The 16,110-nt window shown below is 43.7% G+C and overlaps 1 protein-coding gene across 5 annotated transcripts in view; it reads left to right on the top strand.

Annotated features, from left to right (window-relative positions):
• camsap2a (calmodulin regulated spectrin-associated protein family, member 2a) overlaps nt 1-16,110 on the top strand; it is a 43,845-nt gene that overhangs the window by 19,282 nt on the left and 8,453 nt on the right. For 4 of the 5 annotated variants that reach the window (XM_084012041.1, XM_084012040.1, XM_084012044.1 and 1 more), the window contains exons 4-12: nt 323-406; nt 5,225-5,257; nt 6,238-6,379; nt 7,003-7,142; nt 12,940-13,030; nt 13,143-13,239; nt 13,460-13,491; nt 13,611-13,680; nt 13,863-15,849. In XM_084012041.1, the coding sequence (XP_083868167.1) occupies nt 323-406; nt 5,225-5,257; nt 6,238-6,379; nt 7,003-7,142; nt 12,940-13,030; nt 13,143-13,239; nt 13,460-13,491; nt 13,611-13,680; nt 13,863-15,849 (2,676 nt within the window). The remainder of the gene's footprint in view (nt 1-322; nt 407-5,224; nt 5,258-6,237; nt 6,380-7,002; nt 7,143-12,939; nt 13,031-13,142; nt 13,240-13,459; nt 13,492-13,610; nt 13,681-13,862; nt 15,850-16,110) is intronic. The other variant, XM_084012042.1, reaches the window with a different exon arrangement.

Raw genomic sequence — 16,110 nt, 5'->3', positions numbered from 1 at the left:
GGTCATCTGTTATGCTCTTCTATGAGTAGTATCTTCCAATCTTTTTATTATTAATTTTTTTATTATTTTGTTTGTGTATGTGTGTTTTGTTAAATATTTTGTCAAAAAAATGTTTTTCATTGTATTAATGTTGTTTGGGACCCCCCTGGAGAACAAGATGGCGCATCCCAAGGGATAACTTCCTAATAAAGAATTTTAATATTACAGTAACTTGACATACAATAAAAGCACAATTAAATGGTCATGTTTAAAAATGAAGATCTTTTATCTCACTGCTGCCGACTAAATGAGTGTGAATGGTGTCTGTCCTCTTGTCTTTCAGGTAACGGAGTATCTGAAAGACGTGGTGGCTCAGGAACAGAGGAAGAAGGAGACGCAGGCCGCCGACCTGGCCGCGAGTCCTCAGGTGGCTGTTTTTTCCTTTCCTCTCCCAGCTTTAACACTTCGCTAACTGCTACACATGAACATGTCACCAGTTTGAGAGACAGTTGCGCACGCAGGTGTGAAGTTAAGTCATCGGCTCCACTTAATATGTGATCCCAGACCTCTGTGTCACTTCAATATCTGTGACCGGTTTCCTTTTAAACTCACACTACCATCGAAAAACAACCTCACTCGCATATTCCCGAGCTTTAGATTGAAGCCCAGTCAGTAATTTATAAAATGAGAAAGAGTGAGAATGCCAGGCTACAATTTCACAATCAGTTAATTTGTCTGAAACCAGCAGATAAGCGCTCTCTAGTCTCGTCTGGCCAGTCATTTAGAGTGAGGTCAGCGTGTTCGGGGTCCCTCCCGCAGTCCAAATCTGTTATATAAGTGACTCTATTACCAGCAGTGAGTTCTAGTGTGTGTGTGTGTGTGTGTGTGTGTGTGTGTGTGTGTGTGTGTGTGTGTGTGTGTGTATGTGTGTGTGTGTGTGTGTGTGTGTGTGTCATGTATTTGAGTAACTGGCTTAATCTTTGTTTGGGTGTCTGTAGTTTGACACCACACAAAAATAAAATCTCATACCACATTGAAGCTTTTTTTTTATCGCCACTAATACATTTCACAGTCTGGTCCATGATGGTAGTGAGGGTCAGAGTCGTCATGGCAACAGCTCCCCATCACCCTGGCACAGCAGAGTGATTGGAGAGGGGGAGGTTGAGGAGCAGGTGGTGTCACCTCTACATCAAATTTTAGTATGCACCGTCTGCATTGTTTGAGAGAGAAAACTGACCTCTGTGACCTTTTGGAATGATGCAATGTTGTTGCTGTTTTATCATTAGATAACAATGATACATTTAATCTCACATTCATGAGCAGCAATTCAGTCCCCTTTCTCCCTCTGTTAGTCTTTCAATGTCACCTTCCATCGAGCTCTAGACTCTCCATCTTCTCCTTCTCAGACGCTTCTTCACCCCCCTACTCCCGAGTCTTCACTCCTTTCCTAGCTTCCTGTCTCACACCTCATGTCACGGATACACACTTTGACACAACACCACCGCCGGTGATGCTGCTGTGGAGAAAATGTAAAGAGAGTTAGAAAGTGGACAAAATGGAAAATATTTAAACCCCCGTCTTTTGTGTTTTAGCCTGCAGAGTTGAAATAGAGCAATCCCGTGTGTGTGTGTGTGTGTGTGTGTGTGTGTGTGTATGTGTGTTGGTTTCTTTCCCAGTCCCAGGGCAGTGCAGACTCCCACTGAGTTTGATGCTGATCCGACCAGTCAGCGTGCAGACGCAGCACTGCATGCCTCAGCAGTCCCGCGGAAACACACACACTTTTATAACGGGTGCAGTCGTGTCAAAAAAACAAAGTGACCAATCGTTTTCATCGTGAGATGCTTTGAACGCTTGTTTTCTGAAACTTGACGTCAAAGTGACAGTAGTCACTTTTTTTACGGGCGTAGTCACCCCCGTCATTGACCGAGGGTCTCACATGTGGAGCCTCATGGTGCTGAGAGTTGGGCCCTTCACTAACATCATCCCTACCCACAGGGATTGGCATGTGTGTCGTCATGGTGACCGTCTCTCCTCTCCTCCATTGCTTATGGCTACATTGTTCCGGTCTGAACTGTGATCAAAGTTAGTTAGATGATGCAGTTCTGCATTTTTTTCATGAATGTAAACATTCTTCTGTCCACCGACGGCTGCAGATGCAGATGGATTCGCATTCTGTATGTTTAAAGTTGAAATAATGTCACCGAATATCTTGTTAAATGTTTAAATGTTAAACAGTCTTGCTGCATCACAGCTCCTTGCTGTGTTGGCAGATGAAGGCAGGCACAGTCTCTTAGACTATTTGAATGTAATAATAATTTGGCTCCATCCTAGTGTGTGTTTTTTTTCATATTCTGCTTTTTAATCTCAGTTTAAATACTTTTCATATGTGTGTATCAGTTATGAGCATCGTTTCTCCTTGAGACCAGATGGTTTTCTGACTCCGTCTCTGCCTTTGCAATCAGAAATTCGACATTTCTCCCGTTGCCAAACTAACTAGAGCATTACTTTTTCCCCCCTTTTCATTCAGACCAAACAAAGCCTAAGCGTCATTGCCCTAATTGTGTAGCACCGGCACGATAAGATGACTTCATTGGCCTAAAAAGGCAACGAAATGAGGGTCTCAGATACAACAATTAATCAGCAGAAGATGAGGAATTTGTCTGTAATTAGCATTAGCATATTTGGGGGTGGGGGGGGGTGGTGGCAGGACACAAAACAAAGTAACTCAAATTGCATAGTATGCAAAAAATAGTGCAGTACTGTATGTTTTTTTTTGTGCTGATGTCACAGTCGTGTGAGGCTGTAGACGCATAGCATCGGACAGCACAACAAATGTAACCTACTGTACTGGACTCAGGGGGCTGGGATGGGATGGGGGGGGGGGGGGGGAGGGGGGTAAGGGGGGCCAGACTGCAAAGGCAATGTCAGGACAGAGGAGTAAGGACTAATCCTTTTAAGTTGCAAAAGCTGAGCTGCGGCTCAGCCGGACATGTCTGGATTCAGAGGATGAACTTTGATGGGAAGAGGGAGAGTTACAGGTTGATTGAGGTTCGGATGGATGGGAGCGTGTGTGTGTGTGTGTGTGTGTGTGTGTGTGTGTGTGTGCATGCTCTTCTGTATGCCCTCTCCCCAGGGGTTTGATTGGTGGTCACGACAGATTTAAACCGGTTTGACCGCGCTTAACCCTCGGTCTTAGATCATCACGTTAGATGCACCATCTTCACCGCCGCCATCTCATTTTTAAACGAACTGCAAGGTCTCCAGTTATGTATTCAGAATAACCCATCGTCGAAAGTTTGGGCCGGCGTTTGGACGTTCGTGGCCATTTGTGACATCAGAGCGCCTTTATCCAAACCCCAAACTCACCTCCAGCCCACTCATTGTTAGTGTAATAAATCAAATGATAATATATCCTTCATCAGCAAAAATGCTCCTTATGTATTTGATTTCTGGATGAATCTGATTTATGTTTGTATTTTTTTTCTTCTTTTACAGTATGTTGAATGCTTGAGATAAATAAATAAAAATAAAGTGACAAAAATATCAGGCACAATAATGAAATGAGCCACAAAAACTTCAAGAGAAATATGCAGGCCATAGGGAATGTATTAGATCATTCCAAATATTCCTCTGAAGGGATAGAAATACACAAATAAATTGAATTTGTATTTTCTATTGCAAATATTTTTGCAATTAGAAACATTAAGATAAATCCCCAAACTTTAACAGATGTGTATTTGTCTTTCCAGCAACACATCAAGAGACTTATATTCATGCTGCGGTATCAAAGGGAGTCCATTCACTGCTCAGATGAATCTGATTAACTAATAAGTCATCTATTAGATTACATCACGTGTGTTCCTCTGATGACATCAGACTCTTCCCCTCAACTAAAATTACCATTCAGAGAAGCCGTGACGTTTAATCAAATCAGGAGAATCCAGGAGCACTACAACTGATCTTTTCATTCCGTCGCTCTCTTTATTATTTATTTATGGGGGGGTTAGGTACAAAGCAGCTGTTTTTTCTCACGAGTCATGACTTGTTTGATGTTGAGCACTTGCCAGCCATCTTGAGTGGAACTCCCATTGGCTTCTTTGATGCTTCAAAGCAATGTGGGAATTAGCTATTAACAGGCAAACCTCTCTTTTTTAGGAGGGAGAATCAGCTTACATTGTCAGTGTTTGGTTATATTCATGTAGAGAGATTGGTTTCTTTTAGCTACAAACTGTGGATGTTTAGCTGATGCTCTTATTTTTTAGCACCAATAAGATACATTTCTTGATTTTGTCAGGTTTCACATGTCCCTTAATTCTTCATTTCACAGTTATGTTTCAACACATCAGCAGTCGGGCTGGGAATCACAGAGTAACTCACGATACGATAACATCACAATGTTTTGCCCACGATATCGGTGATATCACGATACTGCGATACACGATATATTGCGAGATAATCATCTACGATATGCATCACGATAGCTATGTATCTGAAGGAGAAGAAATACCAGTGAAACGGCAAAAGCAACAATTCATCGTCTACACACACTGACTGAACATGTCTACGTGTGACATCATTCCAATATAGACAAACTGGCAAAAGGCCAAGAGGAGTCAGGAAGTAGTGACTCTTGGGAGGCAAAATGTTAACAGGCTTCATGCATGGAGTAAATAGCGGCTACATATTTTCATAAAAATCGAAAGAAAGAAAAACTTGATTGATTTAAAAAAAATTGTTATAAATATTTGGCGCCAGTGTATCGATAACATATCGCAGCAGGGAGTACCAACGATATATCAACATTTCGATATATTGTTCCACCACTAGCAGTGAACTGTGGTCAAATCCCCAAATCTTCTCTGACAGATTCAGGGAGTGTTTCTTTAAGGATGCAAGCCTATTGATGGCTAAAAGTCCTACAGGTAATTAAAGATCACATGCAGGTCTAATGATCCCATTTCACAAATCCCTTTTGAAATGTTTGTATTGTTCACAAGTAAGTCTGGCCGTAACTAAACTCTTACTCTGTAGATGAAGAAGTGACTTAACATATCATCATCACACTTCACACAATTTCGGGGTTATTCTGGTCTTTGGCTTTCCGTGTGTTCTCGATAACACGCAGGTCCTTTGAGCTCACCTCTGTCATGTCTTCCCCTTTTTATTACTAATCGCATTACCAACTAATCTCGCTAACAGGTGTTTCTTTGTTGTTGTCTCTTCCTTTTCGCCACGCTGCCGCAAGTCTCCGACAAAGTGGTACATGAAGCTCGTGCCTGTAAGTCAAACTAATGAGTGTGATTTCATCTCCGTATCCATGGTGACCATCTCTGCTCCCTTCTAACCTCTCGCTCTTTCTTGATTGCCATCATTTCTTTTTATCCCACGTGCACACACGACCCTGTGACTGTTACATAAACACAGCCTCTCTCTCTCTCTCTCTCTCTCTCTCTCTCTCTCTCTCTCTCTCTCTCCCTCTCTCTCTCTCTCTCTCTCTCTCTTTTTTGATTAACATGTGTTCCCTTGTGCAGCATCCATGTGATTTACTGTACAATACAATTATGAAAAGAGATTATGAAATGAGGAGTTTTTCCCATTAAGATAAAGCAGCAGGGTTTAAAATTATAACTGCAGTTTATTATGTTATAATTTGAAATGCATGGCATACAGACATTAGGAAGATGTGTTTATGAACTGGTATTTGCTAACGTGAAGGTCCTTGTCAGTGGAAGTAAACACCCTTGGGGAATCACTGGAGAGGTCCCAAGGGATTAGCCGACAAAATGAAAAACAGAAGATTATATTTAATAGAATTTCATTTCAGAGACGGGATGTCGGGGAGTATTTGAAATGTTTCAATACTGGTACATTGATTCGACAGTTTTTTTTCTTTAAGAGTGTGGTTTATAAATTAATATTTATGTAGATAATACACATTTGTTAATATTTGAGTCGCTTCAGTTGTGTTTGTGCAGAACTAATACAGGGTCGCCCATAAAGTTGGAATAACTTGCAAAATGTCTCGTCTTTTATGGCACCAAACAAATGTTATGCACAAATTCATTTCACCGGGGTAATTGTGACCCATAATGTAATCATTGCACCTGGTCAAACGTGATTACTGATGCATTTAAATAGGAATAAACAGAGGATTGTGTCTGAAAACACAATATTCCAACTTTATAGGCAACAGTGTCCAGGCCCAATATGTTCTGCAGATGTAGTTTGATTCATAGATATGTATTTCACGTTACGCAGGCTCGCTACAGGAAGGAGCAGGCCTCCACCCAGCTGGTTCCCTGGATCCCCCAAGTGGACAACCTGCTGAAAGACAGCACGGACGGCTCGGCCCTCGGCGCGCTGCTGCACTTCTACTGCCCTCGGCTGCTGCCATTGGATGGTAAGGACGCTCACAGTGCAACGTAGCACAAAGTACAATCATATGTTTAAGAGCTCTGTTAAAGCAAAAACATATAAAAAATAAAAAGTGGAAAGTTTCCAACTTTCTGGCCCTTAAACTGTTTCTAGACATAAAAACCCAAAATGGTAACCATCTGTTTCCAGAACAAAATCAGCTGAGCACAGCGATTCTTTCTCCGTCTGTTATTATTCTTGGAAAAATCTGAATATATAATATAATATATAGTTGTATTATTCTAAAAGAAACCAGTTAGTACGTTTCATTGTGTCCCCCTGTGGCTGAATGGTTAATTAATTAGATAAAGATCAAACAAAAGAACATAATCACATCGCTTTGTTAATGAAGTGTGACAGTGGGAACAACAAAGGACTCTTTTAAGCGTTGAACATACAGCTCCGCCCCCTTCAGGTAGAAGACATGCCATCGGCTGTCATGATTGGTCAGTTGCTTTAACACACTTAGTAGGTCTTTAAGATAGAGATCCTCCACATATACATTCACTAACCTCTGACCTTCCACAACAACCGGCAGCACCACCAGAACCCCCCTTTAACCCTCCCATTCACCACCCTGACTAACGATGGCTCCCTCTGCCCTCCCAGACGTCTGCCTGAAGGAGAACATGACGCTGGCCGACCGGCTCTACAACCTGCAGCTCATCCAGGACTTCTGCAAAGACAACCTGAACAGCTGCTGCCACTTCAGCCTGGAGGACATGCTGTACGCCTCCTCCACCATCAAGGTAGGGGCTCCAACCCGGCCGCTGCATAAAGTACACCCAAGGTTTCATCGTCAAAGGAAGAGCTTTGCTATTACAGCTCAAATCATCATGTTCAGTTCTGACTATTCAATTACATTTTATTTATAGTCTCATATCACGGCAGAAGTTATCTCAGAACACTGGACACATTGAGCAGGAAGGAATTTTCAAAATTAGCATTAGCGTTAGCATTAGCATCAACAGTGGCGAGTTTTAGGCTTTTAGGATCTCTGGGTTTCTGTCTGCATTTGGTGTTGGTAGCAGTATTAGTATTGGTAGTATTAACAGCAGTAGTAGTAGTAGTAGTAGTAGTAGTAGTAGTAGTAGTAGTAGTAGTGGTAGTAGTATGAGCAGTAGTAGTTTTAGCAGTGGTAGTATTAACAGTAGTACTAGTATAGTAGTAGTAGTATTAACAGAGGTAGTAGTAGTATTAGCAGTATTGGTAGTGGTAGTATTAACAGAGGTAGTAGTGGTATTAACAGTAGTAGTAGTAGCATTAGAGGTAGTATTAACAGTAGTAGCAGTAGTGGTAGTAGCATTAGAGGTAGTATTAACAGTAGTAGTAGTAGTAGTAGCAGTAGTGATAGTATTAACAGTAGTAGTAGTAGTAGCAGTAGTGATAGTATTAACAGTAGAAATAGTATTAACAGTAGTAGTAGTAACTGTAATTCTCACACTGGAAAAACGATTGAACTTGTACTGGTTGGAATTATTCAGCGTCTAACAGTTGTTTTAGTTTTCCCGCTTGTTAAATGTTCCTGACTAGTTGCTGTTTTTTGTAGAAATTGGTCGTGTAAATTGATCTCAATGGTAATTTTCAAGACTTTTATGTTCTTTCTCATCCCAAATATGCTGCATGTCATCGATGCTTGTTTCGTGACACTGATGCTGTTTGGTCGGCGTCCCAAAGCCTTTTCTCTGCAAAACCAATTCTCCGCTCTGAAATTGCTTTAGCAGTTAGTGTGAAATCGTCATTACAGTCTTGGAGAAATATCTCAACTGTTCAACCAGCGGCTTGTTGAAACTGAGCTTTTTGACATTTGCCAAATTGGTGTGTCTGCCAGGAGGAAGTAGAAATGCCGTTTGGAGCTAGTTGGAAAAACAAATGGGACCTCATATGAAATGGCTGTTAAAATCCAAATTTCCTTTTTCTCAAAAGTCTCGGAGCGATGTCAGACAGACAAATCAATATGTCAGGTTAGACTTAAGTAAATGTTTGCTCCCATAAGTGGATACGCCGTACAACTCTTAGAAAACCATATGGTGCGGTATCCAACGAGAGAGGCTAAATAAAAACAGGAGAAATGATCGACTCAGTGTGGTGAGTCACTCTGTGGAAAAACCAATTCAAATCCAAAACGATCTGTCTTCACCGACCACAAGCCTGGAGAGCTTCACGCTGCTGTGTTTCTCATTCTTTCCTCATAAACTCTTTCTTCATTCATTTCCTTTTTTTCTAGATTTCATTTGTTTCATTCGGACATTTCTGTGATTTTCCTAATTTTCCTTTGTTAATCAGGCGTAGGAAAAGAAAGCTGTTCATCTCCTAGGTAACATACAGCCTTTTTTTGCAGTTCTACTCTTTTTTTTCTACTTTTTTAGTCTATTGTTGTCCATGCCTTGTTTTTATGTTTGGTCTGTTTTTACTGTTTTACTTGCTTTTATTGCTTTGAGTGTCCTCAAAGGCGCCTATAAATAAAATGTGTTTTTATCATTATCATTTTCTCTCCCATGCTGGTTCAGCTTTATGTTGTTTTACTTAGCCACTATTGGTTGTGAACTTATTCTTATTCTCATCCTTGTTCTTGCTCAGAAACAGCGTTGTAGTATTTGTGGTTTGAGAAGCACATTGTGTGGGCGTGTGCATGACTCATGTCATATATATGCAAAAAGATCGGCGTCGACTCTAAACGTTCTAGCTGTGTTCATTCTAGCAGAAGACCCTTTAATCAAACGGCGTTGATTCCCACACCGTTTCAAAAATAGCAAACGCTCACCACTCACTCTGCCACACAATTTGTCTGGTGGTTTGGTGCAACTTCCCCGTCGGCGTTTGTCCCCGATTTGTCTGTCTCGGTGAGAGCTGCATAGGCAGTAAAAAAAAAAAAACTTTGACTGTCTTCAATGTGTCCTCTGATGGAGAGCTGCTGTTCTCAGCACAGACTGAACACATAGATAGATAGATAGATAGATAGATAGATAGATAGATAGATAGATAGATAGATAGATAGATAGATAGATAGATAGATAGATAGATAGATAGATAGATAGATAGATAGATAGACAGACAGACAGACAGACAGACAGACAGACAGATTTATATAAAGCATTGTGATATGACTGCACTCCCAGCATCTCAAAGCTCTCACACAAGTATTGGAGTGGTGTGAACCAGCCGCCGGCACGATTTTGCTGACACTGATTTCATGAAGGATGTCCCGGCGGGACAGAGCTATCGCCTGAGAGAGCAGTCGGTGCAGCGAATACTGCATTCAGAACCAGTTTCGATTCAGTAACCTTGACCTAGTTTCCAGGCAGTTTCAGCCGTGCGTCGCAGCCCGCCATGCTAATGGAGACCGAGCCGACGTTCACGGGGAGGCGGAGATAGAGAGGCGTCCACGTGGAAGATGCACCATGACAAATATCACACACACACCAATGAAAGCGTGCTAATCCTTCCATCAGATGTGATTTCGATCTGATGTTCTTCATTCAGAGTGGAGAACATGAAACAATACAGAGAACCACATGGATATCTTGTATCCCAAAATGCACTTGTCCAAAAACCAAATAGTCATCAAGGAAAAGCAACAAATCCTCACATGAGAAACAGGAACAGGTCAATGGGAACCAGTCTGAGTCTGATTTCTGTTCTCTCTATGAGAGACAATAGCCCAGCTTTCAGAGCCCCCACCCCCAAAGCCATAGGATAAACACATAACTAAGGGCCGCCCAGTCCTAATGGACATCAGTAAATCACGCCAATGCACTCCCGTTTGTTGGCTCTTCATTTCATTAATTCACCGCACATCTTAAATGACCATCTGTGGATCCCGAGAAGGAGGACTGAGATTCCCCCGGATTCGGGCTTGTTGCCAGCGTTCTTTACCAGGTGGTTTGTTGCCTCGAGGAGAGCGTCGAACACACTTACTGTCATTCAAGCTGCTGCTGAAGTCGGTGGATCATCTATGAGACATCAGCACCGGAGTGTATACTGTGTGTGTTCCACTGTGATGTATCAGCTTAAACAGGGACGCTGTTTTAATTACCGACCAAGTTAACCAAGTGGTAACCTTGACCAGCAGATGAATGATCTTTTCAGTGTGTGTGTGTGTGTGTGTGGATGTGTGTGTGTGTGGCTACTTCTCAAAATGTCTGCATTCATTCTGCATTACATTGTATTTTTCTTCTTAAAAAGGTTTTTTTCTGAGGACAGCTTGATAAAATTTGGCCGTACATCAAGCTAGTGGGCTTTCCAAACGGAGTCTGTCTGTCTGTCTGCCTGTCCGTCTGTCTGTCCGTCTGCCTGTCTGTCAGTCTGCCTAGATCCTTTTAAAAAACCCCTTTAGCCCAATGACTGTTGACATTAATGTCTAGTGAATGCTCCGTGTGTGTCTAAGCCTTGTGTCTTGCTGAGGTGGATAATGTACTTGTAGGCTTGCATGCATCTAAATCTACGTACACTTTTGCTTTTTTAATGTGATATTTTTTTTTTAGATTTTATTTGATATAGTTTTATTGTTATTATTGTTATGTGATATATGTTGGTCTGTCATGTTTTATGTTCTGTAAGATGCTACTGGATGCTTGAATTTGTGTGTGTGTGTGTGTGTGTGTGTGTGTGTGTGTGTGTGTGTGTGTGTGTGTGTGTGTGTGTGTGACTGCTGACTCGTGGTGTTAAGCAGCAACACAGTAGTAGTCAGACGGGCAGATGGGAAGAGAGAAGTCAGGTTGGGCTTTCTGCCATCAATCTGGGCTGAGCAGACGCAGGAGATCTTAGTCTCGCTCCTTCTTTGTTTTTTCTTTCCGGTGCTTTCTTCTGTTTTCTTACGCTATTGAGGAATGCTTTACATGCGGAGCACACCTAAAGGTAACCTGCACTTTGGTATTTCATTAGCTGTTTGTAGTAATTCTATTATTAAGAGTTATTAAACCTAAAGTTTGTGAGAGTTAAAACAAAAAGGGCAAATATAACACAAAACATAGCTAGAAACAGACGTGAAAAGATATTTGAATGACTGATTTACAAAAAAAACAACTCTTTGTCAGTTTGCACATGAAGATGATTATCTGCTTCACTTTAATTACTTTGGAGACCACGTGCACTACAACTTCTGGCACCTATATTGTTGTCGTGGCGACGCTCCTTTTCACACATTTGCAGCTCTGATTTCTTGCATGTGATCAAAAAATCTGCTAAAATGCTGCAGTGACACCCAAGGGACCCCACTGCTCCTGGTGTTAATTGCCTCGGCCCCTCCTGGTGTGCTTTTGGACTGCAGTTAAGGGTGTGTGTGTGTGTGTGTGTGTGTGTGTGTGTGCTTGGTAGAGTGAAATGTTGCTGATGTGTTAAATCAGATGTCTTTAGAGCTGAGCCATGCAGCATTGTCTTTGTCTGGAGACCACCGACGGTGTGTTAGGGGAGGGAGGGGGCGTGGCTCCTCAAGGTCGTCCCCCGCTTCGCTGCACTCGCTTTGCATATTGTGTGCATGTGTGCATTTGTAAGTGAGTGCCGGCATGGTCACTGCAAAAAATTTAATAAAAAAAAAACGCCCAGTGTGGCATATTTTTTTGATAAAATATTGATTCTTTGAAAGATGTGAAAGTGGAAAACATTTCCCTGAGCTGGATTTAATTTACGATGCCACATAGCTTGTTTTTGATTGGAGGAATTTGAGCTGTTGTCAAGACAATACTTGTCATTTTAAATGTTTTTAAATGTTTTTATTTCACTTATGATGGAACAAAGAAAAAGTGTTTGGACTGAATATGAGCGATTTTTTTCTACAGTGTTGATAATGAAGCAAACAAAAAAAATCAGGTTGAACCACGTGGTGTTTTTTGAATAATGTCTCCATATTTTACCATTGTGCAATTCTAGTGTAATGAGCTTTCACGCTGCATGCACATTTCCTTTGTTAGAAGGTTTTTTTGTTACACTGAGGGGAAATTGCTCTGCAAGATGGGAAGACTTGTCCTCAAGCAGGTTGACCTCCCTCTGCATGCTGACCTGATTCAGACGCAGCGTTGTTGTCACCCAATCGAATTCAGGTTGGATCGCATGCTGGCCGTTGAGAACAGGGAAAAAAATAGCTGACCTCTATTTTCCAAATTGGGTTAATGCCTTAATCACTCGTCCCTGCCAGAACAGGTACCGTTGACAGCATTAGTTAAGTGGAAGATTAGCTTATCTAGCATGTGAAAAGCCACGATGTTGGTTACGTTGGCTTAGATTACATAAACTCTTACACTGTGAAAAGTCTGACTCTAAATCAGGGCTTTTTTAAAAAGAAATGTGATTCAAATGTCACTGATTTTTTTTTTTTTTTTTTAATGCTTCGCTGAAAAATAGATCTTATCTTTCTATTAAGAGGATGCTCTGTGAAATGGAGCACGCTTGGTGAATTATTTTTAATTATAAGAAATACTAATCAGCTCAGGTTCTCTGTCAGGTGTAACAGAGACACCTGCTGGAGAACAAGGTGCACTGCCGGTGTTTTTGGTGACAGTACACATACAGAATTGTCTGATTGTGTGATTTTAATCTTTTTTTTCCCAGAATAACTACCTGGTGTTTATGGCAGAGCTGTTTGTGTGGTTTGAGGTGGTCAAGCCATCTTTTGTGAAACCCAATATGCTGAGCGACGAAGGTGAGTCATAAATTCTGACCTTACAGAAGCATTCATTGTATCAAAGAAGTACAAAAAGATTCTTACATTGTGAAAGCATAGTTCTGATGGATTGTCTCTGTTGTCCCCTCAGAGCCTTCGTCCTTGTTGAAGAACATGCCAGTCATTCCCATCTCCATGGCAACCAAGAGGAGCTTCATGGAAAGACCCCCGAGTCCTGAAAGGCCCTGGTATGCGAGTCCAAAATATGATATTCAATGCGAAACAGCTGCTTGTTGATGAGCAGTTTATGGCGGTTGGTGGGGAGATGCAAATATGATTAAACCTAATAAGATCATGTTGTACAGCAATGTCATTATCTGGACAAATTCAAGCTAAAACGAAAGATAAAAATATATTTCCATGTATTCATTAACATGTGTATCCTTCTCTCTCTCTCTCGTTCTCTAGTTTGCCCCTCCGACCCAAGCCTCGAAACTCAGGTGATCTTCGTTTATTCATTTTCTTCTTCTTTCTTTTTTACAAACTTGTATGATTAAGTATGAATATCAAAATACTTGATTTTTTTTACAATTTTACGATTTTTATTCGTGTCATCCAGGGGAGATCAAGAGGTCAACCTCCATGTCTTTTGTTGACGGCAACCTCGGCACCTGGCCCAAAGAAAAAAGGTTGGAAATATGACTGTTCTCTTTACGTATTTGCTCATTTAAAATATCCAATCCCCAAGAGAATTCATTATCCCCTTGAGGATTAAGAAAAATGTGTTGTGATGTTGTCAAACCAGACTCTTTCCAAGAAATACCAAAAAGTATCTGAAGATTTAATGAGGTTTCTTTTTTTTTCTGTTAAGGTCCGGACCTTATGGAGTGTCTTTTGACATCCCCTTTGACAAAGAAGACTCTACTTCTGGTCTCTCCTCCACACGAGGCATGGTCCGGTCCGTCAGCACCGACGACGGTTCTGGTTTCAAGGTCCACCACCTTCCCCACGGCATGAAGCGTAACCTGTCCTTCCAGCCGGTCAACGGTCAGAACGTGGGCATTGAGGAGGAGGGCTGCCCGGACAGCCTGGCCGGCGAGGAGCCCGGCAGGCGAGCGTACCCCGACGAACATGCGGGTGTCATGGCAACGCCTCCCTCCATGGAGGAAGCCCTGCAAATCATCCACAGCCCGGATCGGCCCCCGGCGGAGGGCATCAACAACGGTTTCTTCCTGCACACGCGGGACCTCAGGGCCGGCGTCGGGGTCTTGGAGCCGGTGTCGGAGTCGGATTCCAAGGGGCTGCCGAGCACCGCGGACACCACCGAGGTGGACACCGGCGTCCACGTGCGAACAGAAGACATGCTGGATGAGGACTCCTCTCTGAAAGACGACTCCGGGAACATGGACCTGGATCTGGACACGCCGAGCCCCGGCCAGAGCAAATCCCCCACGGGGTCAAAGTTGACCAGCTTCGCCGAGCAGAAGAAACGGAAACACGCTCCGTCGTTGCCGGACTCGGGGCGGTGCAGCAGCAGCTCTCTGAAGACCACCCCCGAGGGCTCGGAGTTTGGCCTCCCATTGTCCGTCTCCTGGGCCCCGACCCCCGAGCACAGCCCCGTCCATCAGCCCGTCGTGGCTCAAGCCGCGCCCACACCGGTGCAACTCCCCGCCAACGACCCCGCGCAGGTCATGGCGACGGAGATGGTGCAGCTGAGGATGAGGCTGGAGGAGAAACGTAAAGCCATCGAGGCGCAGAAGAAGAAAGTGGAGGCCGCTTTCACGAGGCACCGGCAGAAGATGGGTCACTCGGCGTTCCTGAACGTGGTGAAGAGGAAAGGGGATGGAGCCGCCAGTGGAGAGGAAGGTGGGAAAACCAGTCCCACCTTCAAGTTTGGGAGGAGCAAGGCTGACACACCTGATGGGGCGGAGCAGAGCGCCACCTCCTGTTGGACGAAGTCCCCCGGTGAGGAAGGCGGTCCGAGCCAGGCCCAGCTCACCGAGGGCGACCTCACCGAGTACACGCGCTCCATCGACAAACTCAACCACTCGCTGGCCTTCCTGCAGACGGAGATGCAGCGGCTGGCTCAGCAGCAGGAAGTCATCATGGCCATGCGGGAGCAGCAGCATCATCAGCAGCAGCAGGCGTGGGTGATCCCGCCCCCGCACGCCAACCCGTCGCCGCAGAAACAGAGTCGAGCCGTGACCCGATCCTCGGGGCCCTCCTCCCCCGCCGACTCCCCCCGCTCCACCCACCGCTCCCCCACCAGCATCAAGCGCAAATCCGCCTCCTTCCACTCGCGCAACCCCCGTGCCGCCCGGCCCAACGAGCTGAAGCTGGCCCCGTACAACCGAGTCCTGACGGCGCCGCAGTCCGTCGACAGCATCCCCCGGCTGCGGCGGTTCTCTCCATGCCAGCCTTTGGCGAACGCCTTCGTTTACATGAAGGAGAAACCGGAGACGGTGACCTCAGAGGGAGATAAAAACAAGGAGGCGCTGCTTTCCCCGGAGAGGGAGATCATCACCAGTATAGGTGTATCCAACTCACCGCCCAGCTCCCCCAACCTGCAGACCAGAAGAGAAGATTCAGATCAGAAATCAGATCTGAAACCCACCATAGAGTCCTCGTCTCCTGAGGTTCTGGCCCACCCCGTGGTGGAGACCTTCACAGTGACCCCCACAGACATCCCCCCCCAGCCAGAAGCCTCGGGCCACGTCAGGAGCGGCTTGATTGAGGTTCCTCTGTCGGTAGCTAAGTCGCTGGAGGATCTGACCCTGGACGATGGTTTGGAGACGCAGCAGGGGGACTACGAGGGCCCGGATCACGAGCAGAAGCTGTCTCGGGGTTTCTTCTTCAAGGTGGGCTGTTAACTCAAAGACCTCTATATTTTATAGCAGCTTCTCTTTTCATAATACATCAAAATTGTATTTGCACAAAGCTCAAATGCGTAATGTGAGTGAGTCGAGTCTTATTTTTTCAGTTTTCCTTCACACATTGACCTCAAATAGAAAAGTAATAATAAATAAAATAATTAATCAAATAAAATATACTCAAAAACTAAAAGGTATAAACGTATAAAAATATGTACAAAAGAGCAAAAAGTATTGACAGTCTGTGCA

The sequence above is a fragment of the Eutrigla gurnardus genome (genome assembly GCF_963514095.1).
Source record: "Eutrigla gurnardus genome assembly, chromosome: 6".
Classification (NCBI taxonomy): Eukaryota; Metazoa; Chordata; class Actinopteri; order Perciformes; family Triglidae; genus Eutrigla; species Eutrigla gurnardus.
This window is presented reverse-complemented; position numbering and strand designations above follow the sequence as displayed.